The 26,979-nt window shown below is 39.1% G+C and overlaps 1 protein-coding gene and 1 long non-coding RNA gene across 3 annotated transcripts in view; one reads left to right on the plus strand and one right to left on the minus strand.

The window, feature by feature from the left end:
• Positions 1–26,979, plus strand: part of kirrel1b (kirre like nephrin family adhesion molecule 1b) — an 80,040-nt gene that overhangs the window by 42,034 nt on the left and 11,027 nt on the right. For both annotated transcript variants that reach the window (XM_026148658.2, XM_026148659.2), the window contains exons 2-12: positions 5,016–5,165; positions 10,952–11,101; positions 12,567–12,724; positions 14,729–14,879; positions 16,243–16,348; positions 17,054–17,202; positions 18,463–18,590; positions 19,025–19,151; positions 21,208–21,308; positions 24,891–25,107; positions 26,717–26,824. In XM_026148658.2, coding sequence (XP_026004443.2) covers positions 5,016–5,165; positions 10,952–11,101; positions 12,567–12,724; positions 14,729–14,879; positions 16,243–16,348; positions 17,054–17,202; positions 18,463–18,590; positions 19,025–19,151; positions 21,208–21,308; positions 24,891–25,107; positions 26,717–26,824 — 1,545 coding nt within the window. The remainder of the gene's footprint in view (positions 1–5,015; positions 5,166–10,951; positions 11,102–12,566; positions 12,725–14,728; positions 14,880–16,242; positions 16,349–17,053; positions 17,203–18,462; positions 18,591–19,024; positions 19,152–21,207; positions 21,309–24,890; positions 25,108–26,716; positions 26,825–26,979) is intronic.
• LOC145421672 (uncharacterized) lies at positions 8,455–9,372 on the minus strand. The gene is made up of 2 exons (XR_013903023.1): positions 9,094–9,372; positions 8,455–8,735 (listed from the first exon to the last, which is right to left on the minus strand). It is a non-coding gene; the product is annotated as an uncharacterized LOC145421672 (long non-coding RNA).

The raw sequence follows: 26,979 nt of genomic DNA on the forward strand, positions 1-26,979 counted from the left end.
AACATACATCAGCTTTGTGGGAGCAGTCACAATAGACACCAAGGTATAGACCATTTTTCCCTACCATACCTGGGACAGCCTCCATACCACTGTGAGCCTGAACTAGCAGTTATGGATGTATGAATGTATGTATGTATGGATGGCATACAACTACTTATCAAGTCAAGTGTCAAGTGAAGGCAAACATTTCTTATATGGTTAATCACCTGCATAAATGTTCACATGAACCGATGTCCTAGGTTACTCATTATGAAAGTCTATGAATTATTTTACAGTACAAATTCACTGGCAAAAATCGTCCTTGCTGCTCAGCTTCCCCCTTCAGCCTACACTTCTGTGTGAGATTCTAGTGCAGCTCCTCTATTCCAAGTCAGCCACTGAATGTTAATACTTCAGCATTAATGCAAAATGTAGAATTTCTTTATAATACAGAAAGACTTGTACGCTTCAAGTAGAAATTGATAGGGCTAGTTAGATAGTGCTTGTATTGATGTTTAACAAAGCTCAGCCTGAAGGGAAAAAAAGACCAAAGTGAATAAAATATATTAAAGGTATTACGGATAATATGCAAGGGCACTGTGGCTTTTATTGTGAAGCTGGGTCATTATGCAATGAGAATAAAAAAGAGGAAGAGAAGATATGCCCAAGATTATCCCCAAGGGTAATGATGCAGGGATGTAAAGATGAGAAGGAGAGTGAGGAGGAGGCTGAGACAGAAAGAGACAATTGCAGCAGAAAACAGTGGATAGGAGAGAGGGCGAAGAAAAGTGAGAAATATATAAAAAACATGGAAAAAATGTTCATAGATACAGAGAGATAATGAGGGAAATACTGGAGTACTAGAGGGGTAGTGAAGTGAAGCGGGAGAGGAAAGAGAGAAGATGGAGGGAGGTGGAGAAACAACGAGCTGGGTCCAAAGAACAAAAGAGAGCGGGATTGAAGAAGCTATAAAAATTGTGCATTGCTGCATTGAAAAAAATACACAAAGAAGGAGAGGAAACGAGGACGGAAAGAGTCAGACTGTATTAAAAGAGGTGGGCTAGTCAAAGTTAAACAGGATGAACTTGGAAACCCTAACAAGAAAAAAGAAAAAGTGATTTGAGGAAAATGTAGAGAGGCTAAAAAAAAGAGCAACACACAAAGCAAATATAAATGTAGAGAAACTGACCACATGTGAAAAGGAATACACGGGGAGTTTGAAAATGGAGAAAATGTTAAAGGGGAGAGAGACAGAGGTGTGTGTATGCTGGTGGAGGCAGCGGGTTGGTGGGGTATCCCGTAGGGTTAATTACATCTCTGTTCTCTGTCTGTACAGCTCTCACTTCTCTGATCTGAATCCCTGCTTCAAGCTGACAAACTGCAGACACACGTATTCAATCCCAAATATGCACACAAATCTACTCCAGGCAGCCACAACTTTAAACCCACTGACGGGTGAAGTTAAAATCTAATGTTCGGCATTAAACTGTGAGATTCCTTGAATACAATTGGATAAAATACTGACATGTGTTACCTACCACTGGCATTGTTGCGAGCAAAAACCCTTCCTGTGATTGCACTGGCCAGTGGTTCTGGCCTCTTCCAACACAACGTTGTGCCCAGCCTCAATGCAAATGCTGCTCTGGAGCACAGATATTAAAGGTATTAACCAAGCCTCCAAAACAAAAACCACAAATGCACACTGCAATTCAAACGCTGCAGGATCCACTGCTAACTTTCCGCTATAGACACTGACAGTCCTTGAGGTCTTAAGTTATTGCCCTGACTGATCAGAACTGTGCTGGTAACAGACTGCACAACATCATACAGGTGGTTTTAATGTTGTGGCTGATCAGTGTATACCCACGCAGTCATACCCACACATTCATGCATTTCACAGCACACAAACAGAAATGTTTGTCTCCTCCTTCATATCTTTGTCACTACTTCTCTCTTTCGCTCTCCTACACAGTTACACACAGATTAAACACATCACAGCCAGTCCCGTGAGAACATGTGTTGTTCTGTACAGAGTTATACACGAAGATGAGGGCCTTTGCTCATAATAGCTGTTAATTTTGCATAAATCATGCATAACATGACCCACATGTAAATCACTCAAGTTAGCAGGCACAACCCAGCAGCTCCTTCTTTTTCCACTCAGAAAGAGAAGCAGCTCCCACGTTCGTAGTTTTATTTTAAGGTATTCTGTTTGACTTTCACTTTTTAAGATTAAAGACCTAAGAATGCACATTTTTACAGCCGGGGAACATTATCACCTGTTTTTCAAAGACCAGGTGTGAAAAAATGTGTTTCAATCAGGAGAACTATAGACAAAGAAGATTGCTGTTTTCCTTTTCATTCATTTTTACTTGGTGGAATACATCTTCACACAAGGAAAAAGGAAAAAGACAGAGAGAGAGCAGCGATAAGACCCCAAGTACAGAAAAAGGCAAGAGCAACATGGATTAGATTAGCTATAACATGAAAATTAGGAGATGGAGTCAAGGTGGGTCTCTGGGTGGCTTGCAGCAGTTGTTTAAGAATATTTACATATGGCTTGCAAGAACTAACATTAGAATGGATATTTTTGCCTCTGTGCCAGGGTTGTTTAACATATCAGAAGAAATAAAATCCATTAACATTCTATATTAATGTAATAAATCATACTGTATATAAAAGTAGATATGATTTAATTATTTTATTGACCCGTGTGCTAAAATATTGTTTTATCTCACCGTTCTAATAATATGCAGTAAAAGTAAACAAACTTTTAAACAAACTCTTAATCTTCTATTATGTAGTGTATGTGATACTGCATGACTCCTTGCACGCACACACATATATATTTTTTCTTTTCTTTGTGCTGGAGCGACTGCTTTCCTGTATGTTCTTTTTTACTATCCCTTTTGGCAACCTTACAAGATGTGCTGAACTTGTGTTGAACTCTGAGTGATCCATGTGTGCACAGTGAGTGATAACAAGAGAGTGGTCGAGTTGTACCATGCACTGAAAATGCAGCACAGCTTCCATATTCTGTGTGTTGCATTTTGATTGATTGTGCAGAAATCTAAGGGCGTCATTGTATCTTCCCCAGTAGATTAATGAGAATTTTAGGGGCTGAAAGTCGAAAGCTGCTTGGATTTTAACTAATGACTGAACTAATTAAAGGTTTTTTTTCCACATTCTGCCTAAAAATGCCAGCGTTTTATGAACAGTTTGCCTTTATTTGAAACTACTGAATACAGAAGTACATGACTCGCAGCACTCTACAACTATGATTACAAAATGTTTTACATTAATTAAGAAGAAATACAGTATACAGGAAAAAAGAGACAAAACAAACTAAAAAGGTGATACACGCTGTTAAATGTTTGCTATTTAAACATGTCATAAGAGCCAAAAGCTTAAAGGAGAATTAAAAAGTCTGAGGATGAGATTTTAAACTCTGATGAAAATTAATAACCTGACCTCCCTTGGGGTTTCTATAACTTGAAGCAAAATAAGAGTGAACACAAAACCTAACAGGTTGTTTAAACATTTGAACTAAGTGGAAAAACTGTCCCTTCTGGAAATAATATCTCAACAAAAAGCACAACCAAGCAACAGCCACTAAGAACGGTGAAGTGTGTTAAGGCAGTTTTTCCCTTAAACTTCAAAATAAATTACACAGCTATCAGCTCACAGTCGCCACAGTTGTCTTCTTGAATCAGCATTCAAAAGGAAAGTTGACGAAACATCAAAGCTCTTCTTGTGAAGTTTTAAAATGTCCTGCCTTCATTAGACAAGCCTTCCACACAAATAACATGACAAGTCATGTAATCCTCCTGACAAATCAGTAAATCGCCCTGTTGTTTGCACCTTTGTGGTTGAATCCCACTGAGATGTGTCCCTCAGAGCCAGGGCTCGCTTTATTAACCAGTTTTGCCTTAATTAGCTAATAGGATTGTTTTAACCATGATCCAAGAACAGAATAGCCCACGGGAAGACAGACGCAAACTCTGTGGAAGTGTGTATATGTGTGCAAGTGCACACATATACACACTTCCACAGACTGAGTATGCAACTGCATTTGTGTTAGTGATATAGTGCGTTTGTGCACAACTGCATAAATTGGTTGTTGCATGTGTGAAAAAGCTTCTGTCTCTGTAAGTTTCAGTGTGTTTGTATATGTGTGCTCGTGCACGTTCGTGTGCATGTGTCATCTAAGGCAGCGCAGTCTCCCTCTCTCTCTCTGCCTTAATTAACGTGCCTTCTTGCAAGACTTTCTCCAGAATATGAAACAATTTTACCTGATGATGCAAACGGCTGAAAATAGCGCCGGGTGAGTGCCTCGCCTCCTCACCTGACACTCTCTCTTTAAGCGAGTGCGTTAATGTATGCCTGCGCTACACTTGTAGTTTTCTATCTGTGTATTTTAGTGGCACTGCGATAGCCAAAAGGCTTATTTTGCTGCAGGAAATGTGTGTGTGTGTAAGCAAAATCCTTTGTACTGTGTGTGATGAAAAAGAGCAGGCTGTATAACAGCTTGCAATGATGTTCTTGCTACACAAGTGTTCGCTTACACATCCATGCATGTACACACACACTTTTGCACAGAAGCCTCAGTTCAGACCAGGGAAAACCTTAAAAAGGAGGCAAAGAGACAAAACAGAGAGAAAAGACACGGAGGAATGAAAAATATACAGAATTCAAGCAATGGACTCTTGACCAGCTAAAAAGACAATAATAATAATGAACACTATATATGCATGGAGTTCATGTTTATTCCTGTAAGAGAAATTTCACTCAAACCGGGTTCATATTAAAATACACTCATAGTAAAAACACATAATAAAAGAAACAATAAAAACACCCTATATTCAATAAAAGCACACAACAAATTACCCAGCAACCTCCATATGGACAAACAGAAGTCAATAAGACCAGAGAGGGACTGTGTAGCTCGATACAGTGCAATAAAAATGCCAGCTCATGGCCAGGTCACAGTGAAAGGAACTAAAAAATTGATCCCCCTCTCTGTCCTTCTGTTGCAGTGTGGTGCGTTCGTTTCTCCCAAGAGCCTGCGGACCAGTCGGTGGTGCTGGGAGAACGGGTGGTGCTGTCCTGTGTCGTCTTCAACTACAGCGGCATCGTCCAGTGGACCAAGGACGGCCTGGCACTCGGCATTGGAGAGGGTCTTCGAGGTAAAAAAAAATGCAGCTTCACCCAGCTGCAGAGATCAAAGTGAAGTGAAGAAGGGGAATAACTCAGCTACGGTTTTGGTTCAGTTTGGAGTGTAAGAACCCTGACAAAAGCTATTATGGTTGAAAAGTGTAGGGGTTTTTTAACATTAAGGAAATGAACACTGTACCATGCGAGAGAGAGTTAAGAGTGTGTGAGTGACAATCTGGGCAAAAAGGAGTCCTGTATATCATGCTGAATTAGAGAAAATCCCTCACACTGCTGACAAAAGCAGACGCACATTCACATTTACATTTTAAGCCGACACACACATCCAGAATGACTTACTATGAGTGCAACAGTAGAATATACTTCATTTTAAAGATGAGGAAACATCACAAGCAGTGAAAAGTGAGAGTCAAAGGGTCAAAGCCACAACAGACACCCAGTTTTTTTTTCTGTATACGTGGAATAATCAGACGAAACTCAGAAATGCAAAATCAAAGAATGAGAGGCCAGGAGAAGAATAAGAAAAGCAAAAAATGTCATTCTCAGCTAACCTCATCTTGATTTTCTTCAAAATATGCAAACAAGCTTTTGACCACTGTGGCTTACTGAATGCTCGCATTGCTTATGAATAAGGCTGCTTATAGACCTCTGTCCAGGATAACTTTCAGGTAAAATAAAAGGGAAGAAAATGAGCTGATAGGCTCACTGAAATAGAATTAAGAATGCGCAGCATATCAAGTATTCAGATTTAACATCCATATAACACAATAATCAGGTAACTACCATATCTTTTCACCTTCATCGGCTGTGCATTATTGATTTATACAAATGAAAGTGTTGGAAAGAAAGAGAACTATACAATTATACATAATATACAAACACATAAATAAAAATGCAAATAAGATGATTACTTTTTTGAGAAGTATAGAAAAAAAACAGCATGTAGAAAAAAGAAACTGATGATTTCTAAAAAACCTCCATTCTAACTAACAGTCCATGAAAGCTCTTCTCCATCCACCCATATTCTTAACTGCTTACCCAATTCAAGTTATTGGAAATCAATTGTTTATTGTTTAAGGCTGCAGTTATACATCCCTACAAACCAATTGGTAACTGGCTTGAAATCACTAGCTACTCGTGAAAAATGATTTTTCCCTGGTCATTTGCTAGCAGTTACGGTGAAATTGATCACTAAAATCCCCAGTCCCCAGACTACAGACCAATCAGAGACTCCTTGGTAAACACAGGCAGCTTCGGAAAAACGTGTATTCCCAATCAGCTGGTCGTTGTGGAAAGTTGTTTTGCTGTCGATGGAAAAACATACCTGATAAACACGTGTTTGGTGCTGCACAAAAATCCTTGTTGCTTTTGCCGCTATAGCAGATTGCTGTGATCACAGATAGTTTTTTATGGAAAACGCTGACTGCGAAACCTCGCCAACTGCTCACTTAGCCATAATGAAATTGCGAAAGGTGTCTTCAAGGTAAAGTTGCACCTACTGAAATGCGTTAGCTTCAGCAGTAAGACAACTTTCAAGTGTCAAAAATTAAGAAATACCTTTGACACTTTCATAAGTTTAAAAAAAATATTCTGTGATTATGATTTTTGAGTTTCTCAAACTCACATGTTATGTTAAATGAATAGACTTTTGGGAGTATTGCAAATATACCCTTGCAGTGTAAAATATAAGGTCTAAGCAGTCTGTAGTATTACTGATTTCTACTAGTTAGCCTGGAAGATGTATCAGACCATACCAGCAGGTCTAAAGTGCTGTAGCTGTGGTGATTGTGTATCCAAAATTTAAATGCAGGACGAGTGAAGGAGTCTGTGGAGAAGAACTTTCAGCTGATCCAGGGAAGTTCTGACAAACCTTCAGACTACTCAGCAAAAGGAAAGCAAGTCTTAGCCCAGGCTATGCTTAGCAGTAATCCACGCTGAGGATATTGTTTTGCTGTGGAAAGAGCACTTTCAGAAACTCTTGAATCCCACTAACACATCCTCTGTGGAGGAGGCAAAACTTCAGAAGTAGTGAAGGAGCTCTTAAATTCTCCACAAGAGTCTGAAAGCTCCGGACTTTGTTAAACCGTCTAGGCGAAGATGCATTTTCATGTCGTGTGGAGCTCGGGGACAGCGTCTGTACAACAGGATACCAGAATAAGGGAGTCTGCTATAATTTGTAAGGTAATTGCTCAGCATCCCATGGCTAAGCTCATATATGGTGCTCAAAGGGAGGTTCTGATTGGCTGTTGAACTCTGGACTAAGGATTAATCCTGCTTCACTCCTGCCATACCACATTAGACTAACTCTTCATGCTGGAAGAGTTACTGAGGTGTGATGGAAAAATTGTTCTTCCAGTTTACATGTGTTTTATACATGTGTCAACTGAAGTATCAAGGGATCAGTATTTCACAAAAATGGTACCAGAGCACTTTGGTGGAAAGGGGGTTGAACTGGAAGGTGAAGCTTTCTATTAACCAGTCAGTCTCCTCACCTAGGGTCAAGTTTTGGGTAGTGACTGAAAGAATATAGGCTGCTGAGGTTCTTAGATGCAATGTGAAATATTTGAAAATACCGAGGGGTCTCTGAGAGGACTTGGTTCTCCTTTGCGAAGGGATCGAGTTGAGCCGGTCCCAGGATTTTAATACCATTCTAGCAACTCTGACTGGATGCTTTCACAGCTGATGCTTTCACAGCTGATTTTCCATCTGGTATGTGACCCTGTGATACAAAGGGTAGACCCAAGACAGAAGATACAACTCATCTGACCTGTGGACACATCCGAATCCTTCAGTAGGGGTTGAAAAATGTTTTTAAGGAGAGAAACATTAGAATTTACCTGCTAAGCCTACAACCACCTTGATCCAACTCTGCATAATCCACAGAAAAAGGATAGATGGAAGAAAAACTAACTACACAGCTTTCATTCATTCTGCCATTCAAGCTATTTTAAACAATTTATTGATAAATAGTTAGGAAAGCTTTTATTTATACATGAAAATGTTGCCTTTTTTTGGCTGTAATGTGCAATTTCATCTTCTCACAAAATGTAAGAGAAAAACTTCTGTATTAGCACTTACAAATATCACATTAGCACTCACAGACTTTCAGCTCTAAACCACCCATCACATTTCTCATAACACTGTAAATTCATCTACAAAGAACGCTACATGCTGTATAGCACGCAAAAAACACCACATACCCATCCACCCACACAGACACGCACACACCGCCCACACACACTGACACAAAACACACACATACACACAGTCACACAAGTGATAATCTGACATGTGATGCGAATCTTGTGTTCAACTCAATTTAATTCACAGGTTCAGTAAAGGTCTGCACTTCTCTCTCGCCTCCTCTCGCTCTCTCTTTCTCCCTCACACTGTTTTTATTTCCTGCTCCTTCATCTTTAAAACTACAGCTTCACCATCACTTGCTGGCTTCCCAGATCCCCTCTATTGCTTTTTATTTCTTCACTCTCCTCTCTGTCGGTCCCATCGCCGTCCCTTCCTCCTCCCGCTCTCATTTTGTTGTTGGTAATGCTCCCTTTGTCCTCGTAGCCTTTTACAGCGTGGACCTGCTGACAAACACATTTGATAAACATGTTGTCCTCTTTGTCTCTTTTCCTGCTTCTCAACCATCTATCATCGCCTTCTGTCCATCTTTTATGCTTAGTCGTCGGCTGCCATTCTTCCCGCCATGACATACGGTCACTCAGCCTTTTGCTCATCTCATAACCTGAACTTGAAGCCATGTCATGAAGTCTGCAAGTTGCAAACACTTGCACCAACAAAGATTATTAATTCATTGGTGATCCATTAAGGTGCAGATGTTGGCTGTATGATGTATAAGTGGTTGTTATTATGCGCCCTGTATGATTACATACAGCTGTGGATGACAGTGTAGGCGTACAGATTGTGCAGTGCAATTCTCACCTGCAGTTAGCTCACCCACACATACGCAGGAGATCTGCGTTCATTCACAGACCAAAACAGCTTCTAGACATCACCTGGCTGCGCCTGTAAAATGTCAGATAAATAAAATTTAAATCCAGTTAATATATGATCAGTGTAAAGCCACCTACATGTGTGGATCATGTTTACGTAAATACCCAAAACACACATGCATCTTCTCACTACCTGCAGGCATAAGTGGTGGCAGTTTATTGTTCATCCTAGACCTCCTCCTCCTCTCCTCCTCCTCCTCCTTCTTCTCCTTCTCCCCAGGGTGCTTTCACCTCTGTGGTTGCTATGCTGCGAGGTGCTGGAGTGGATGATGTAATCTCCACTAATACTTTTGTCCCCCTCCACCCAACCTCCTTCTTCCTCCTTGCACCCCAACTGCCTGCCTGCTTGCCTGCCTTTGCCATCTGAATCCATGATGTCATGTTAGGATTGGGCACGGAGGATCAATGAGTGCCCCCTAGTGGGATGTCACGCTCAATTATGTCTTTGTCTGCGAGTTGAGGGTTCAAAGAGAGAAAAAGAGGGTGCTGTAATTGGAACAGCTCAGTCCGTAATTCTGCAGGAATTGATGTGGCGTTATTGAATATGTGGCCACGTTTGATCAGTGTTAGTACAAAAACCATTTAGCTGTTTATCGCTAACTGTGTTACTATACTGCCGTTATGCGTGTGTCCTCGTGCATTCATTACCCCCCTTGTGTTGTTTGTGTAGAGGGCATATCATATCATTGTGATTTCCAGATGCTGTGGTTAATGAAAAAAGGTCTTCAATAAATCATGTCATCTGTGTATTATGATAAAAAGCTTTGACACTTTCCCATAAATACGTGTCGCCTTGCTCTCTGTTCTCTGCCTGTGATGGATGTAAAACAATCGGGGTTCAGCATTTATCCATTTCAAAAGAGCTTTTACATTTGCTTTATCCTGTGAACAAATCAGGTCTGAGTCCTCTGTTGCACAGTTACACAAAGGACAGAAATAATATTAAAAACTGAATGAGAGAAGATGGAGAAGAGGTTTTTGGGTTTTCGTTTCTGGTCTTTATATAAAAGGCATGACAAGTACCTCAAGGAACTACAGTTTAAATGGTTAATTCACCAATATTACTGAGAAACTGTGTTTTTTGTGACACATGTTCTGTTACAGACACACACAGAGTTTTAATTTATAGTCATAACGTTTAAGCTTTTGACTGCAACCCCCCGACAAAACAGGTGAATGACATTTGTCTACAGTCTACAAAACATCACCTAAAAAATTCAAGAGTGACATGTCTTTTCAGAAAATAAGAGACTAGATAGAAAGGCCTACTATCTATCTAGGAATATTACTGAATTCAGATGAATGCCACCTTTAAATTAGCAACATTTCTTTTTATTATTTTATTACTTGTAGCACAGACTAAACTTTTTTAGTAATTTCAGATTTTGGATAGCTTAACAACAACTTTTAACATACAATTTCACAAGAAAGGGTAAATGTGACGAATACCAGCTTGTTTTCTTCTAAGTGACGTGGAAACAAAATATTTCACAACAGGAAATCATCACAGAGTATTTCTAAAAATATATATACTTTCCTCCTCAGAAACAGCAGATACACATCATTCAGTGAATCCAGTATTGCTGTGATGACTCATGTCTGTAATTGAAGCGTTTAATGTCTCTTCCTGCACTCCAACAATCATTTCAGAACAATCAGTCTTCCCTTGAAGTTGGCTCACTATGTATGAAAAAGTATGTGACTGTAATAAAAACAGACCGAAGTAAATGAGTCACAGTGTGAGTTATATGCTCTCTAACTGAAAGTTTTCTTGGTTTGTTCAACAGCGTGGCCCAGGTATCGTATCCTGCGTTCTCTCGACATCGGCCAGTACAACTTGGAGATCTCCAACGCCGAGCTTTCTGATGACTCTCTCTATGAGTGTCAGGCCACAGAGGCCGCCTTGCGCTCCAGGAGGGCTAAGCTCAATGTACTCAGTAAGTACCCTGCTGCTACTGATACAGGGGTCTTCTCCTGGTGCATTTTTCTGATTTTCCTCAAACTAGTTAAGTAATTATGCATTGAATCCTCTCAGTACTGGGTTTCCTTTTTGCTTTCATTAAACCAACCTTGTCATAAGGATATAAATCTCCCACATCCTTAACATTTAAGTGGAAATTGCAGAAATTGTTCTTTCTACAAAGCCTCTGTGCCAGCTTGCTTTTGTTATAATCCCAAATGTGCTGTTTGAGATTTTGTAGCTTTAAAAACAACTGAGCTGCCACTACCCAAACCCTTTCAGGAAGATGTCTGACAGAAAAAAATTCTCAGTTCAGCTTGCACTAATACACAAAATATTGCATGAAAACAAATTAACCAACGCATAGGTCTCACCTATTAGCTTCAAAATGTCCCTGCAGTGTGCTGGTTTTATAAACGCACAAGAATTCAAACTAAGAAAGACTTTTGCAGCTGTATACTTGCAGGTTAGGCAACCAGCATTTCTATTTTTTGCTTACCAAGATTTAGAAGGTTTGGTAAATGATAAAGTAAATAATTAAGAAAATAGGTGTTACTTACAATCACATAGTGCTGCCAATCTGATTGATAACCTGGGACATCTTAACCTTTGCCAAATACTTCACCCAATGTGTATGTATTTTCACATTGTGCTGTGCTGTTAGTCCATTTAGATAGTTTTGGGGTAAATTGCCCGTTTTTAGAGATATTGGCTAGAAGTTGCTTTCCCTTAAATATAACCAAGCAAGGCGACAAACCAGTTAGAAGTTTTATGCAGGTCTAATTTTATTCTACCAAACTACATGCAATGACCATACCTCTGTGCAGAAGGTAGCGTGCATCTACTCGTGATGAGAAACTCATTCTAGTGACAGTGTGACAGGGTGTAAACATTAAAGACGACCTCCTTAGCTGAGCTAGCTAGCTGCATCCTTCCTTTGGTGGGCGGATGCAGACAGAGGTAAGAAAATAGCTCCTATGAAACAGCTCACAACAAAATTGTGGAATTTTTTTATGAGTAACTGGGTCATGCTTTCTGGAGAGAGACATCGCTGCTGATTTTTAGTTTGTTTGCTTGTTTTTGGCACTTGGGTGAAGCTAGTATCTCCAGAACTGGGCAACTCAAACCATAAAAAAGCAGTAGATTAAACAGGAGAGGAAATGCATGAGGAAAATATGTACATTTAGTTGAGGGTGAACAACTCCTTTAAACGGTTAGCTTAACCAAGAAGCTAATTGTGTTAAATAGGACATTAATACCTAAAAAAGAAACACATGAAAATCATGCCTCTAGTCTTTTGATATGTATGAAAGTTTTTTTTACAGTATTATGTGTTTTTATGGTTTACTATATGTATATGTAAAGTTTTTTTCTTTATTTATGTGTTCACACTTACATAAATGTGTCATTTTAAAATATGAATTTGCATATCACCCCTTCAGTCCCACCTGAGGACCCAGTGGTCGAGGGATCCCCTGAGCTCTTGCTGATGGCTGGTACTTCACACAACCTGACCTGTGTGACTCGTGGGGCCAAGCCTGCGGCACACATCCAGTGGACCAAGAATGGCCTTCCTGCGGAGGGGGCCTACCACTCCACGGTGACTCATACACACCCATGCACACATGCAGATAATAGCAGCCACACGTGTGTGTGTGTGTGTGTTTTTTTCCAAGGGGAGTTTGTAAAGCTCACATAATGATGATTTTGATGATCATGAGTTCACTTGTCGCTGTAAGACTATGTAATACAAACTGTAGAACAATGCAATCTTTGTAATATAATCCACTCTGTCTGTTTATTTGTTTTTATGCTTTTTTTTTTTGCTGGAGGCTTGTTATGACGGGTAAATACAGTATGCACACCTCGGGCCAGGCGGCTTCCCAGAAGTCCTCCAGTCAAGAAATAGTGTGCCGATCATTAGTATTTCACACAAAGCGCTCCTTACTATTTAGTCAACAATACACTCACCATATTTATTAAGAAATGATTAATGGTTACGGATTTTAACCTACAAATCAACAGACAGAAACTTTCAATGGGCTTTTTTGGCTATAGTAGCAGCAATAAAGGTGCAGAAACATTACTGAAATGTCTTTGCTAAATCAAAGACATTTCAGTAAGTCTGTTTCCCCTCACACTGAGAAAGCCACAGTTAGAGCAAAGTTCTTACATTTTGAAATGAAAATTAAACCATGAAACTCGCTAAAAGAGGACACGACAAACTTTCAGTCTTAAATTTCCTGCTCTTTGTCAGCTGTAGAGAGACATCAAAATGTGCAGTGTTAACACAGCATGTTGCTGCTGAGCAGATGAAATTGTTAATTGGTAAAAAAACAACTAATACTAGAACAAACAAACTAAGAGCACATCGCATTTCCCTCTTTGGGCTGCTATGCATTGCTTCATTCATCCATAGTGAGTCTTAGAAAATATCACAGACTCTATTTTTATGTGTTTTAACAATTCAGTTGATGCACTAAAGCGAGTCTGCAGGGGCAGCTAATTAAAATTAGTGGTTAAGTAGATGTACTTGTGGTATTTCGTAATTTTTGTATTAGAAAAAAAAATACTGTCGCACTTGCACACCTACTCAACACATGTGTTTAATTACACTCTTACTTCAGTAGACTTTATATTGCGAGTGTCAGCCATGCCTTCTACCCGGAAGCAGAACACATGCTTTCCAGACATCTCTTGCATTCCTCGCTTTTCAGTCGTGACACAACTTAAAAGACACAAAGATCCAAGACATGTTTTATTAACCCACTGCCAGAGATTTTCTTTTGTACACACATACAGGCAGGAAATGTATTTGGTGACACCTTGCACACAGTCGCAGTGTTACATTTCTTCCATGTTCAGATTCCTCGCCATCCCGCATATTCTCCTGTACACATGAAAGCAGGTCTGCAAGTGCACGCACGCATAGACACTCGCTCGCATATGCACACTTGCGCTTTTATATGCACAGAGATGCAGCAGCAAACACTGACTCACGCACTCAAACACAGATGTTTTTACATCTCATCACAGCCAGCTTTATGCCCCCCACACATGCTCATACATATTACATGCTGCTCTTATATTACCCTGTTACTGACCACGCATTTAAACTACATTGAAAGCTGTACACAGTTTCTTGACAGATTTGGTGGCTGCGTTTTAAAAAATGCCACCTCCTCATTCCAAGAAAGCTGGATTTTATGTTCATGTTTGCCAGAAGAAGATTTATGGAGTCTCTTTTATGACTGCCACTAAGGACTGTTTACATTATTGATTCATCTATCAATTCTTTTCTCCTACATCTTTCTTTTCCTTCTTAACTTCACATACTTAATATTTTTTTTTCTATTTTTGTCCATGGATTTCTATTTATGTTCAATTATTTCTCATCTCTCATGGCTCCATTAGTAACTCACCAGTGTCTCTTTCCTTCCCCCACCTGACTTTCTACCTTTATTTCTCCTTTTTTCATCCTTCCTCTCCTCTGTGTATCTTTTCTTTGATCTTACTCTGTGGGCTCTTCTCCCTAAATTCCTCTTATCCTGTCGTCTCCCCTGCTAATGCTTGCCCTGTCTCTGCCTTTTTCTTTGTCAAACAGGAAGTGCTGCCAGACAGGAAAAGGGTTACGACCAGGAGCTACCTGCCCATCACACCAGTCGACACAGACAGTGGCAGCAATTTCACCTGTGTGGCCAGCAATCCAGCTGTACCTATGGGGAAACGAACCACCCTAACCCTCAATGTTCACCGTATGTTACTCTTCCTGTCTGCAAGACTTTTAAACACACATAGATGCTCTGGTGATGAAGCAGAGAGTATTTTTTGCAGACAGACTGCAAAATCAGTAAATATTTTTAATTAGCTGTGCCAGCACTCACCAACTTGAAGTAATTACCAGCAAAAAATAATATACATGTCAGTAATGTTCAATACATTCTCAAATCTGGATGTCTTCCAAATGGATTTAGCTTGATTTGTGTTGTTTTAGCACATATTTGGAGGCCCGAAGCAGTTCAGGAATCTACTGTACTTTATCACCCGGTGAGCCAGAAAGTTTTTATGGTGATGAACATAGGAGTTATTGTCAAGAAGGAAAAAGCAGCTTTAATAACTGTTTTACTTAAGATATAGGATCAGTGCAGAAGTCTATAGGTAACCAAAGTTTCTCCTTGAACGACGTTATATGAATCAAAGTCCCATATCCACAGATGTATAAAATCAAACACCTAGGCATGCAGCCTGCCTTTCACAAACATTTGTGAAGGAATGGATTGTTCTAAAGAGCTCACTGAGATTAAGTGTAGCACTGTAATAGGATGCCACTGTTCGTCCTAAATATTCCAAAATCAGCTGTGAGATGAGTTATTCCAAAGCATTTAGAAACTATAGAAACTCAGACACATTCCCAAAACTCTGCTGACTTAATAACTGCAGGTTTCCAAACCTCCTCTGGCATTCATGCAACATCAGCACAAAAACTGTGCACCGTGCGCTTCACAGCATAGATTTCCAAGGCTGTAATATGTAGGTGGCCCAGTACTTTTGTTCATATAGTATGCAGTCATTATATTATTCACACTCATGATCTCTATATAAAAGATAAAGGCACCGCTGTGAATTCTGATTTGCAGAGTCCAGTGTTTTTAAGCTTTGGCTTTTTAAGCATTTTCTCCATCAGCATTTTAGAAATTTCAAGCAGAGGGCAGATCTGGGAAACTTGCTCTTTCAGTAGCTGCTTGTCTTTCACATGCTAGGCCCACCCTAAGTCATAATCTGCTTTATTGTTCTTCTGGATATTAATGGGGACTGTAATATATAAAATGAACACGCTTTTATATTCACTAAGGACCGAAACTTTCAAATGAGAACAAAAAACTCATCAGAACGTGTTCACTGAGGTTTCGGAATAAGGGAACCCAGAGTTTTCTTTACTACCAGAGTTCCTTTTGCAACCATAGGAGGTGTCCCTCGTTGAACATTTAAAAGAATGAAGGTTCAAGGTACTTCTGGATTGCCATCTGCTATATGCATATTTTATAAATACAATTTATGTTCACATTATTGTTAAGTTCATTTAGAATATATATCAAACGTGTATCTCTCCCTGTGTAGACCCTCCCACCGTGACCCTGTCCATCGAGCCTCGCTCTGTCCTTGAGGGAGAGAGGGTTACCTTTACCTGCCAGGCCACTGCCAACCCTCCTATCATGGGCTACAGGTCTGGATGGGTTTTTTTTTAATATGTGTTTATAGGTTTTTGTTCACTTCAGGCTATGAGAAACTTTTTGATGCTCGTCCTGCAGTGCAGATAAGATGTTTAAAGCCAATATGTTTTCTTTCATCTGTGTGAGTGCGCTCATACCCTCTCCCTGCTGTTGCTCCTGAATAGCAATTTCTGCTTAGAGAACAGAATTGATAAAAGTACTGAACATTTGTACAGCTAAACGCTGACTTTTATCGTAAGTGACAGCACTGAAGCACTAAAACTGCAAAATGCTGGAGTTTAACACGATGGTTGTAATTTGAGGTTTGAGACTCCAACAGAGGGTCCCTGTGTGGGAACACTGCCAGGTACTTAGGCACTAGGCCTACTGAGTGAACATTAAATGTCATCTAATGGACGATGTGCAATATGGTTATTTGATTTTGAGTCAGGTATCTGGCAAGATACAGCACGGATAACAGAAATGAAGAGAAATTTCTTGCAATCGTTCCCTCAGGTTTTCGTATTAAAGTCGTGTAAATGTTAGCTTAATTGATAATACAAAAAGAATCATTGTCTTATGGTGAAAATCTAACATTTAGATAACCTCAAAAACCCATTATGCTTTTGAAATATCCCGCTGGGAGGTCTACATAACAATGATTTACAACGCTTAGAAACATGTTGAACTGTGTGTTGTGCTGTGTGTCTCACTGTCAGGTGGGCTAAAGGTGGCGTGCTGCTGGAGGGAGCCAGAGAAAGCGTGTTTGTCACCACCGCAGATCACTCATTCTTCACCGAGCCCGTGTCCTGTCAGGTGTTTAATGCCGTGGGAAGCACTAACGTCAGCATCCTTGTGGACGTGCACTGTGAGTAGAGTGCAAACACTTCTTAGCTGAGTGGGATTCTGATGACATGAATGCGCTTTGTGCTCTTTATTTGTCTAAAAAAACATGCTGCATTTATATTGTTACCATACACCATTCGTGTATTGCGCAATGAGTAAATTCCCAATAGGCTGTTATTGCGTTTTCTCTCGGTTTAAACTGAGTTTAACAAGACAGTTAAATGAATTAGGTAAATAATCAAAATATGAAAGAAGCAATGTGTTCTTCATAGTTAAGGACATATTCATAAAAAGATTGCAGTGAAAAAGGAGAAAAAGAGAAAAATGTTGCACAAAAATGTCTTCCTTTATGATAGTGAAATGAACAGAATTCTGAATTCTGCTGTAATAAAACTTCTTTGTAATCGCATGTTTTTTTTAAACGAATCAAATGAAAATCAACTCAATTTTATTTATGTAGCACCAGATCAACTCAACAGCCACCTCAAGATGCTTTATGATAAAGAGAAACACAATAATAAACTTTATATTGTTGTAGTACTGTATATTGTATATAATGTGTTCTATACAATATAAAGTGTAGACGACTGCTGAAAATCATAAAAATAGCTAAAATAATAAGTTTGACAAAAAAAATGTAATAATTAAAATTTTCGATACATTTACATAAAAATCTTTATTCTATTAAAACAGCAAAAGTGAATACTCCTCCTCCTACTACTAATTTTACTACTGCCATTAATAATAGTACTAATGGGCTCCTTCTGCCCTTCCTGTAATGCTGTGGCTTGAAGTGTAATGGCTGAAAGCATCACTACATGTTTGTTGTTTTGCTTTGAGGAACAGATAAAAGAGAAGAACCGGAGACTCTGCGGGGCATTCCCAGTTCATAAAACAATAGCATTTTCAGAGGCCGTCTGATGCAAGGGCATGTAGACTTGTAAACCTTAAAGACTAAAAAGGGAATTTTAAAATTTGTGCAAAAACTACCAAAGCAGTGTAAATAGGCTTTAAAGTGCTTTTCTGGTCTTCGGTGTGCAGAATCTATTAGTTTTTTGAAATTCGGATTAAAAACTATTTTGTTTTTGTACCTTTTACATAAAATATAAGTGTAATTATTGTATTTTTGTTTTGCCCTAATGCTTTTTGCTTTTTGTCTTTGTAAAGCACATTGAATTGCTTTGTATGAAAGGAGCTATATACCGGTAAATAAATTTGACTTTGACTTTGGTAGGAACCCTTTTGTTGCTCATTTGGTGATCGGATTGCTATTTTCTTTCAGTTGGCCCCATACTGGTAGTGGAGCCCAGGCCGGTTACAGTGGATGTGGACGCAGACGTCACTCTGAACTGCAAGTGGTCTGGAAACCCTCCTCTCACTCTCACCTGGACTAAAAAGGGTTCCAGCATGGTAAAAAGACATTGTTACCTTTGAACTTAAATCTAAGATCACCCATTCATGATGGATTAAAGTATTATTTCTATAAATACTTATTAATTACTGAAATATATAGACTATAAAGTGAGAACAGCTAATGTAATTGTAGTCCTAATCATATAATATATAAGCACATCTATATTAAGGACCTAGATTTTGTTAATGTTTGCTCAGTTGTAAAGCCATCTTCATATCTTAAATTTTTAATTTTTAGCTAACAAGTTAAAAAGAGCTTGAGGGGAAAAAAAACTAATGGTGCCCTCCAAGTAAATCAACATGCTATATGAATTAAAAATAGATAATCCTCCCTCCAACCTCCTTTTTTAACATCTCTCCAGTCTGCTTATCTCTGTTCTTTTCCTCTTCATCAGCCTGTTTTTTTTCCCTACCTGTGTGTGTACGTCCAGGTGCTAAGCAACAACAACCAACTGCATCTGAAGTCAGTGAGCCAGGCTGATGCAGGCCAGTATGTCTGCAAGGCCATCGTGCCCCGAATTGGCGTGGGAGAGACCGAGGTTACGCTCACTGTCAACGGTCAGTTAATCTTCACTTACTCTGCATTATCAATTAAAGTGTCGATATTAGCAAAACTCTCAACATTTGTAAAGAGATCTCCCTACACAAAGCAAAGCCCTAATTCTTAATAAACAAGGCATAATGAAACCACACAGACCTGCAGGATGTGTTTATTTGATCTAGTGTTAAATGTAAGCATGCATCTATCTGAATCGCTCTGACAGCTGAAGAGACTGAGTGAATGGAGCACAGTACTGTATGGGCCTGTCGACCCGACCTGATTTATTCCGGCCTGACCCAAATGATCTAATCAGCTAATTTTTCAGTCATGAACAGGCCAAAACCCAATATTTCAAAATCTCACAGAGCGGCCAGCAGGTACTTAATAAATCAAAACTGATTCACCAAGAACACAGTGATAAAAAGAGAGTTCACAAATGCCCCTTAAATCTTCACTAAATAGCCAAGTTCCTGATCAAACAAGCAAAGAAAATCACTGGCATGTCCTTGCAAATGAAAAGCTAAAAGCTTTTTTCATTTTATTAATGATCTGGTGATTATTTTGGCACTCATTCACTAATCAGACACTTAGTGTGAACACAGTAAAGTATTTGTACCATCCACCTCGTTCCCATGACTCACTGCAAAGCATGATGCATTGTTTTAGTGGAGCTATTTATACTTCTGCAGAGCACGGTTACTGTATAGCACACCAGCTTTGGTTTCATAGTTCAGCATCACACTTTATCTGACGATTGCATGTGTCATACATTTAATCAACTTAAATATGCTTTATAATACAAATATAATATTTACATAAAAATAACCTAAATGAGTTCAAAATAGCAACAAAATGGCAGAAAAGAGAAATAACAAAGAACAGAGAGAGATGAAAGACACTAAAAAGTTATCATCCACGGGCAGCTCGAATGGCAAACGCTCCTTTTACAAAACAGCAGAGCCTCTTTCTCCAATCTACAGAAATTTAGAGACATATATGGTGTTAATAGGTCTTTGATATACTTCAGAGCAAGGCCGTTTAATTCTTTAAAGAAATTAATAAAATTTTAAAATCAATAGAGAATTTAACAGGCAGTCAGCGCAAATTTGCCAGCACTGGAGTAATGTGATCATTTTTTTAAATACCAGATCAGCAGAGATTTTTTCTCGGCTGGATTCAGTTGCGAGAGCTCGAACTGATGATTAAAACCACTGCAGTCAAGTCCAGAAACACAGTAATTAAATCCATGCATGACAATTGAAAATAAGATGACTGGATGTTATTTTCAACTTGTGAATCAATACAGAGGTCAGTGCTAAAAGCAGCTTTAAATATTTTCCTCACATTAACTTTATTTTCCACTCTGATTTATTTTTATTTCTCATACAGAGTGATGGTGGGCTATGCAAGCGCCGTTACATGCGTGTTACTTTTATTAGCCCGGTTTCATTACTGAAAAGGAGAGCACTGCAGTGCGGTTGCTGTGTTAACAGTCTTTCATTCACTGTGATAGAGAGTGACAGTATTGCAGCGAGCAGGTTTTCAGTGACTTTGCTCAGAGTGTTTTTGTGAAAAGCAGTAGATAACAGCAAAATCTTTCTGCAACTTGCTCAGAGTTGTTGTTACCATTAAAATTACCCACCTGCAACAGACATTTCACAGATTTTCTGCATGACCAAGCTCTGAATGCATCTTTCAGCTTTTCTTGGCCTTTTTTAAAACTCTTTGTGTACAATCTTCGAGCACATAGCCAGAGTTAGGAAACACTATTATCAATGCAGTCTGAAATATAGAGTTATAGAGGTTGAAGAACTGTCTATGGGATGTATTAATACTAGAGAATACACCTCTTCTTTCCTTAATAAAGCAATTATTTGTGCCAAACAATGTCCTCTAATAGCAGACACTATATAAGAAAAAAAAATTCTCATTTGCTTTTTGGGGTTCTCTCTTAATTCTACAAATGAATATGATTTTTTTTTAATGAATGACAGTTTTTCTTCATTGTAGTAATCCTCCTCTCTGTGCATGTATCCCTCTCTCTCTCTGCCTTGTGCTATCTCACCCGTTCAGGCCCCCCTATCATCTCCAGTGATCCGGTTCAGTACGCTGTCAGAGGGGAGAGAGGGGAGATCAAATGTTACATCGCCAGCACCCCTCCACCTGATAAGATTGTAAGTCCATCCTTGGAAGTTGTAATCTTCTGCAGAGGTGCTTGACCTTTTCAGATTGCATCTGCCTCACACAGAATCGTGATCGCAACGCCTCGTCCACCCCGAAAACAAAATGATTTTTACTTTCTCTCACCAGCCTGTGTCACACAGACCGACATAAGCGACTGTTCTCCAATGATTACGGGAGAACAATCTGTTCCTCCTCTGTGGTGGAAGGTGTGACTCATCAAAAACAGCTGCTGTAGTGTTTGGCTGAAAAGAAAGAGGACACACACACACTAAACTGTGCAGCGTGATCCAGTGAGATGTTGGAGTGCAGTAGATTAGATTCAGCTTCGATTGACGCCACACGTTACATGTTACTAAAGTATTTGTAAAGGTTTTGTGTTTGAATGGCTTGCGGTGAGTTGCACATTTTAAGTCTTTTTATTGAAAAGTAAAAGTGATTAAAAAGTGGAAATCACTGTGACTTTAATGTTCAAAAACATATTAAACGATCCAAGTAATAAATCACAGCTAAACGTGCCTGCAGTTTTTACAATTTACAACAAACTGGTGTATGACAGGCAGGTATGAAATTGGCTGTAACTCTCACACCATCACAAAATAGCTACGACATATTTTTCTATTATTGACAAAGCTGTTTCTACAAGCCTTTAAATGTCACCACACGGGTTTTGTAGGACACTCAAATTACCACTATTTCACCAGTGAAAAAATACATTCAGTCAGTGGATGCACGTGTATATGTCAACTTTCAGGAAGTCTTTAGCTGTTACAAATAAAAGACCAAGCTCACATCAATGTGTAATCCTGCAATATCTACCATACATGCATGTTTACTGCTCTCTTAAAGTCAAATATGTGGAGAAAAAAAATGAAATTATAAAAGAAATGTTGAAGTGTCTTTAAATGAATCATCTCCTCCGAATCCTCCACCATCTTTCAGGGATGCAGTGATGCTTGTACCTCTATTTTGGGAATCGACTGTAAACATGACAAGTTTCACAGTGATGGAATCAATCACATTACAAAGACAGCCAAGTGTTGGTTTCAGATTTATTTCACTGTCTACAACCTTTGGTGTAGTTTAGTTATATCAGGATCAATCAAAGTATTGATCATCCCTTCCTCTTCTTATGATGTAAGACTCATTTTTCAACACAGGAGTAAAAAGTGATCTGCAATTAAGGGAAAAAAAAACAAAAGTAGGTATAGATTTCTTTTGGCAAAAATTTAATTTATTTATGATATATTCACCTTGAAGTATTCATATGGTAGTTTACCTACTTAGCCTTAACCAGCTAAAAGTTTGAGCCTGTGAGTGTTTTCAGGATATCCGACCGATGGCTCTAGTAACCTGATAACAGCTATCGAGATATTCATTATTTGTGAATTCAGAGCAAAATTGTAAATATATAAATAAAATGGTGCATTTATTTAAACGTAAACATGACTGGTTAATAACACATGTACTTCAAGTGGACTACAGATAGAAACCAGTCACCACCTGTCACCATATGCTGTGCTCCTTTCCTACAGATTCTACATTATGCAGATATTATATTGTGACCCCCTCATATGTATCATTACTCAGAGCTGGTTATCACCTGATTGGAAGGTTACAGAAATGTGTTGCTGAAAGATTTGAATCTTGTATCAGCTTTTATACAGTTACCCTTGAGTAAGGCATTACACAACCCACACCTCCTCCAGTGCTGTGTGTGGGTTAAAGGTCTTCCTTTGAGCTCAGGTGTGACTTTGTAAAGATGTAGGACTGCGATTCGTGAAATGAACACTTTCAGGCTATTTTTCCTAAAGACTGACTCAGTTTTCTTACGAAATACCATCAGTATGACTTAGAAATACCATAATCACATAAATTTCAAACCCTCACATAAAGACAATCAGCATCCAGAATCAGGCTGTGCACCCGAAGCTCAGTTAAGTCCTTTTCAAAGTAAGCACCATCATTTCTTTTAAAGAAAGCTTTCTCTCAGATTGCCTTTCCAGAAAACTATAATTGAGTATCTGCCTGAATTTGCCATACCAGCTGTGTGTGCTGTTTTTCTCCTAAGGTAACTGAGAGCAATGCCTGACCAAACTCAAATTTAATTTAAAGTGAGGTTTATATAAGTTAAAATATAAGTGGTTTGGCATTTTATATAAAATTTCAAAAAGAATACGATGACCAGTATGCACTCATATCACAAAAAGAAGCAAAAAGAACTGAAATAAAGCCACTTACACCATTTGAGTTTGAAGGCTAGAATGAGTCAGAGAGAGTGGGGGTGAAGTAGATCGAAATGAGAAGGAGAGAGATGGAGGGAGAGTAAAATTTTGTACCTTTCAGCGTCAATTATCCAATTGTGCAGCGCCGACATGACAGAAATCAGAGCTTTTAGAAAGCTTCAGCCCCCTGCTGCATTGGCAGAGAGCTCAGAGCGTATAATGTGATATGACATTATAGTCTAGGCTTAATGCAGAGACACAGGGACTCATAAAATATGAAGTATGATGCTCTGTGTGTGTGTGTGTGTGTGTGTGTGTGTGTGTGTGTGTGTGTGTGTGTGTGTGTATGAAAAAGTGTGGGCAGTGTGTGTGTGTACGGAGAAAGAGGGACAGAGATGCAGACAAAGGTGGTGCAACATAATTATTGTGAGGAAGTGCGATTAAAGAGAGAGAGTGAAGAAAACGAAGCGTTCTGCAAAAAACGTCCCTGGTTGAGTCTTTAAAGACATTCGCCTTTTTATTTTTTCAAGCCAGGTTAAGAGGTACATTAGCCCAACATTTGGGTGTATGTATATTTGATATTGTCATGCTCTATATTTAATACCCTGGGAATTCCACCTCAGCAGATTTTAAGTAGAAAAACCTGCTCGAGTTTTTACCTCTCGTGTACACTTGCTGCACTGTGTGTGTCTCTTCTTTTTAAGCAGAACTGTTTTCTCACCCACTCAGAAAACTCTGCGCACACATTTTAATTGGGGAATAGTGTACCAGTTACCAAGGTGTGAAAATATAATCTTTCGATCTTAAAATGTATTTCCTCGCTTTTGTCTCTTTTAACACGTCTTAACAACAGCCCATCTGTTGCTCGTGTGTGTGCGTGTGTGTGTGTGTGTGTGTGTGTGTGTGTGTGTGTGTGTGTGTGTGTGTGTGTGTGTGTGTGTGTGTGTGCGTCCCTTGATGTGAGGCTATCGTGAAAAAGTGAAATCAGCATTATTGATCCCTGAGGTTAAAGTGGATGATTGCAGCAGAAAATGTTGGAGTTTAGATAAAAATCAAACAAATTACAGATGCTGGCGATTAGATCAGCATCACATTAATACAGCTTGGAGGAGATGTGTTGATTAGGCACATATTTATATATTTACAGATATATCAAGTCTTTATTCTTAACTTAATCTAAAACTGAAGTACACTTGGGCAGCTTTTTTAGAGGCTTTGAAGAAACAGAACAAATGCAAACTACAAAATGTTTTACTGACATCTTAAAATTTATTTTACCAGCTGTGTGTGATAGCCTTGGCCTCTTCTCTGTCAGGTTTAGAAGTCAGGCCTTTGGTATCTTTGTTACAGGTTTGGGCGTGGAAGGAAAACGTCTGGGAAAAAGAGAAAGGCACACTAATGGAGAGGTACACAGTGGAGCAGAGTAAACCTCCATCTCAAGGCGGGGCTGTTCTCTCCACCCTGACCATCAACAATGTCATGGAGTCAGACTTCCACTCCCCGTACAACTGCACTGCCTGGAACTCCTTCGGACCTGGCACCATGATTATCACACTGGAGGAGAAGGGTATGAAGGGGGGGGAAGGGAAACATATGTTGAACATGGTGGTCATGCTGAGTACTCCTCACATGTACACATTACAGAAAATAAACTACAGTCATCTTTACTTGCTATTATCAATTCAAATATTAGCATAATGGAATTATAATGCATCATTATGGAGAGACTGTGTTGAAGTTAGGGTTGTAGGTTGTTTTTTTTATAACTTGTTCAACTTTAAAGCACAGATGAAGCTTGATCAATTTTGAGCGTGATCAATGCAGATTGCAGTAAGTAGTAGTAAATATGTTAGTAAACAGAATTAAAATATTTATCAAATATATCATAAATGTGTATCTAATTTTCATGAGCTGCTGTTCTTGCCTTTTCAAACACATAGATACACAACTACTCCACTGGCAGAAGCACAAAACCCCTCTTGCCTTCCTAGTTTAATGCTAGAATTATGTTTTCTGTTTGGCTACTGCATTGTGGAAGTTTACATACATAAAGCAAAAGCATAGAAGAAGACAAAGATTATATGTAGCAACCATGGATGTTAACATTACACTGGACTTTTCTGAGGGAAGCCTTTTGTGAATGCAAAACGCTTTAACTGTAGTTAAATTTATGAGTTGCAAAGTTCTCATTGTTGGGTTCCAGGTGTGGCGTTTCTGTATAAATCATTCGGATGTGGCAAACTTTGTGAGAAATACTCCAGCTTTCCAATTTTTCAAAAAAATTGGCTTTGGAAATAATTTATTAGGAAGGTGTTAAATTAATTTGTTGGGCTTTAAATACCATGAAGAAAATTTTTTTCTGGGTGAGCTTTTTGTGATGCGCAACAGGAATTTACATCAACAAAATATTAATATAAAGAATGAAATATCAACTGGATGTTTCATATTAAAAATCTCTATATCTCTTCATTTCTAGATGCTCCTCACTCATCTATGTGTGTGGCTCAACTGAAGAAAGGCAATATCACGTAATCTTCATCATAAGAATTAAGAAACTTAATTCCAAATTTGATGACGGTTGGTTGTGTGCTTTGTCGTTTGTTTTGTGATGAAGGCAAACAGCTGAGTTTTTAAGCGCTGAATTTGTTTACAGAAAAAAAAAATCAGACGGGGAACTTAATGTCCCCGAACAAGATGTTCTTCTCTTCCTTACAAGCTCAAATGCCCTTGAACAAGATTATTAAGCTGTGGCCTCAGCCAGAGAACAGATAGATAGTGTTGTTAGTCCATTCTGGATGGTTACATATTTTATTGCCAGAGCTTGGTATGCCACATTACATTGAGAAAATGGCTTCTCCATGCTCTGTCAAACTGTTATTGTTTCAACTGTCAGATTTCGCCGGCTTCAGAAAATCTCCCAAACATCTTTGAAAGCGAGAAAAAGAGACGGAGCCTGGATTTTCCCCTCACATGTTCACTTAAAGCATTTCATTCCTTGTCTGACTGGTGCTGCTTCTGCGCCTTATCAACAGAAGCAGCCCTCAGAGATTCAATATTAAGCTAGAACACCAGTGGATTTGTGCTTAAACGACGCTGCATCCGCGCAGGTTTCTGTAACAATGAGGCAGCAGCTGTCCCTCAACCCCATACCCTTTTTCTGCATGTGTTTGTTTCAGATATTGTTCCAGTGGGAATTATCGCTGGTGGCACGGTGGGCTCCTCGTTTCTGCTGCTTATTTTTCTACTGGCGCTCGCCTTCTTCCTGTACCGCCAACGCAAAGGCAGTGAGTGCACACAGTCGCTCTCTAATGTGTTTGTGTAGGGGCATGCCCACACTTATATTGTGTGTGTGTGTGTCTATCAGTCTTTCTTTTATCCACTCTCTACAACTGTCATTCTGCTTTTCCTGGAAAAAAGGGACACTTGCCAGCCATATAGC

This window comes from Astatotilapia calliptera, chromosome 18 (assembly GCF_964374335.1).
Source record: "Astatotilapia calliptera chromosome 18, fAstCal68.1, whole genome shotgun sequence".
NCBI classification, from domain to species: Eukaryota; Metazoa; Chordata; class Actinopteri; order Cichliformes; family Cichlidae; genus Astatotilapia; species Astatotilapia calliptera.